Source organism: Antrostomus carolinensis, unplaced genomic scaffold (assembly GCF_000700745.2).
Source record: "Antrostomus carolinensis isolate BGI_N321 unplaced genomic scaffold, ASM70074v2 scaffold29227, whole genome shotgun sequence".
Taxonomy (NCBI): Eukaryota; Metazoa; Chordata; class Aves; order Caprimulgiformes; family Caprimulgidae; genus Antrostomus; species Antrostomus carolinensis.
Genome location: NW_010327086.1, coordinates 1772 through 3756, shown reverse-complemented (window position 1 = coordinate 3756; position 1985 = coordinate 1772). Strand labels below are relative to the sequence as shown.

Sequence of the window (1985 nt, the reverse complement as noted above, 5' to 3'; positions counted from 1 at the left end):
CCCTGCGAGCGCAAGCCAGCCGTGCTGGTGAAGATTGCCCCTGACCTCACTGCACAGGACAAACAGGACATTGCTAGCGTTGTCTGTGAGGTGAGGAGGCTGGTGAGAAGCTGGCTGCTGTGCCTCCTGCCTCGCCTCGCACAGTGCAGGGGCAGGACCACGGTGCTCCTGGCAAGTCACCTCTCTGAAGGGACAGGCAGACCTGCAGCTCTCTGGCTGTTGCAGGGACAGTGTCCTGGGTAGCTCTGAGGCCGTGAGGCCCTGTCTGTGTGTCACCTGGACCTTGGGGATGGTCCAGGCAGCAAAGGGCAGCTGCTTTGTCTGGGCCACTTGCTGGGGGGCTCCTCGTTGCAGCTGTCTCTTCATGCTGCTGTCCCCTCAGCTAGGTGTGGACGGGCTGATTGTCAGCAACACCACCGTGAGCCGCCCCAGCAGCCTCCGGAGCAGGCAGCGCACGGAGCCCGGGGGCCTCAGCGGGAAGCCCCTGCGGGAGCTCTCCACACAGACCATCAGGGAAATGTACTCCCTCACCCAAGGTGAGGGCAGAGCAGGGCTCGGGTGGCACGTGCTGGCATCCCCTGTGCTGTCCTGACCCTGCGCCTGCCCACAGGCCGGGTGCCCATCATTGGGGGGGGTGGGGTGAGCAGCGGGCGTGATGCCCTGGAGAAGATCCGTGCTGGTGCCTCGCTGGTGCAGATCTACACGGCGAGAGCTACACGGCGCTCGTGTACCACGGGCCATCAGTGGTGGGGACAGTGAAGCGGGAACTGGAGGAGCTGCTGAGGTGAGTGAGGAGCCCAGGGTGGCTCTGGGCAGCCATGTGTTGGTGCATGAGCAGTGGTACTGCAGGGCTGAGCCGCAGTGCCAGGCCAGCCCAGTCGTCACACGCCATCCCTGGTTAGGGAGCAGGGGTTCAAGAATGTGATGGAGGCGGTTGGAGCAGATCACCGGGGCTGAAATGCTGCAGAACCACGGTCTAGCCAGGAGGAGCCATGGCCAAGCAGGGACAGGTCTGATGCTTCCAGTGCTGGGCAGGCTGGGACTGAGCCGAGGTCCTGGTCCCACCTCCTGAGATGGGTGAAGCTGGGGCTGCACTGGTGGGGTGCAGGGGAGGGGGCCTCCAAACTGCTGCTGCTGCCCAGGGCTGTGTTTTGGCTTTCCTGTCAGTTGGGCTCCCCAGCAGAAACCAGTGCTGGGTAAGGCTGTGCTGGGCAGCGGGGGAAGGGCTCTGCGCCTGCGGGCTGTAGGCAGTCCTGTGCCCTGGCTCCTTTGGCAGCACTTCCCCATGGAGGACACACCTTTCCTGGTGTTATTGTCCAGAGCCACGGGCCCAGCAGCGTGTCGGGTGTGCCTTCTGTCAGGGCCCCTGCAGCCTGTGCTGCCAGCTGTGGCTAGCGCTTGGTCCTGCCGCGCCACAGGCTCTGCAGGAGGGTCTGCCCTCCATGCCCTCCCTCCTCCACATGCAGTCCTGTAACAAACCTGCGGGCCCTGCATCCTGCCCGAGTGTCAATAAATGTTTGGCTCACCTGGTCCTGTGTGCTGCTCTGGGGACACCCCCTGGGTCAGAGGGACACAGCCCGGCTCTCCTCAGCCAAGCGAGCTCCGCTTTTTATGTTCATGGTCAGGGCATCTTCTGGTGGTAGAAGCTGCAGGGGAGCTGGGCTCTGGGGTGGATCCACGCAAACCAGGGCTCCCCTCACAGAGACCTCTGCCTGAGGTTGGGCTCTTGGGAGGTGCTGAGTGCCCTGTCTTCCCTTTGCTGCTGGTACGTAGATGTTTGGAGACGGCCGCTGTTGTGCTCTGTCACTTGTTCTGGAAAGGCCATGTTCGTTCACGCTCCTGGAGGCTGCCAGTTTGGGCTCTGGGGCCTCGGGCGTTGCCTGCCGCTTTGCCCCGGACTCTGCAGTCATCTCAGGCCTTTGTTGAGCAACACGGCATGACCTGGATGCATCATTCCCTCTGCAGCCTCTCACAATCCACCCTGC

The 1985-nt window shown here is 63.3% G+C and overlaps 1 protein-coding gene across 1 annotated transcript in view; it reads left to right on the top strand.

The window, feature by feature from the left end:
* DHODH (dihydroorotate dehydrogenase (quinone)) overlaps window positions 1–1010 on the top strand; it is a gene marked incomplete at both ends in the record, with an annotated part of 2677 nt that extends 1667 nt beyond the window's left edge. The window contains 5 exon segments of the mRNA XM_010171811.1: window positions 1–90; window positions 383–536; window positions 611–711; window positions 714–784; window positions 903–1010. The exon segment at window positions 1–90 is cut by the window's left edge and continues 11 nt beyond it. Of these exon segments, the coding sequence (XP_010170113.1) occupies window positions 1–90; window positions 383–536; window positions 611–711; window positions 714–784; window positions 903–1010 (524 nt within the window).
* Between the last annotated feature and the right edge of the window lie 975 nt (window positions 1011–1985).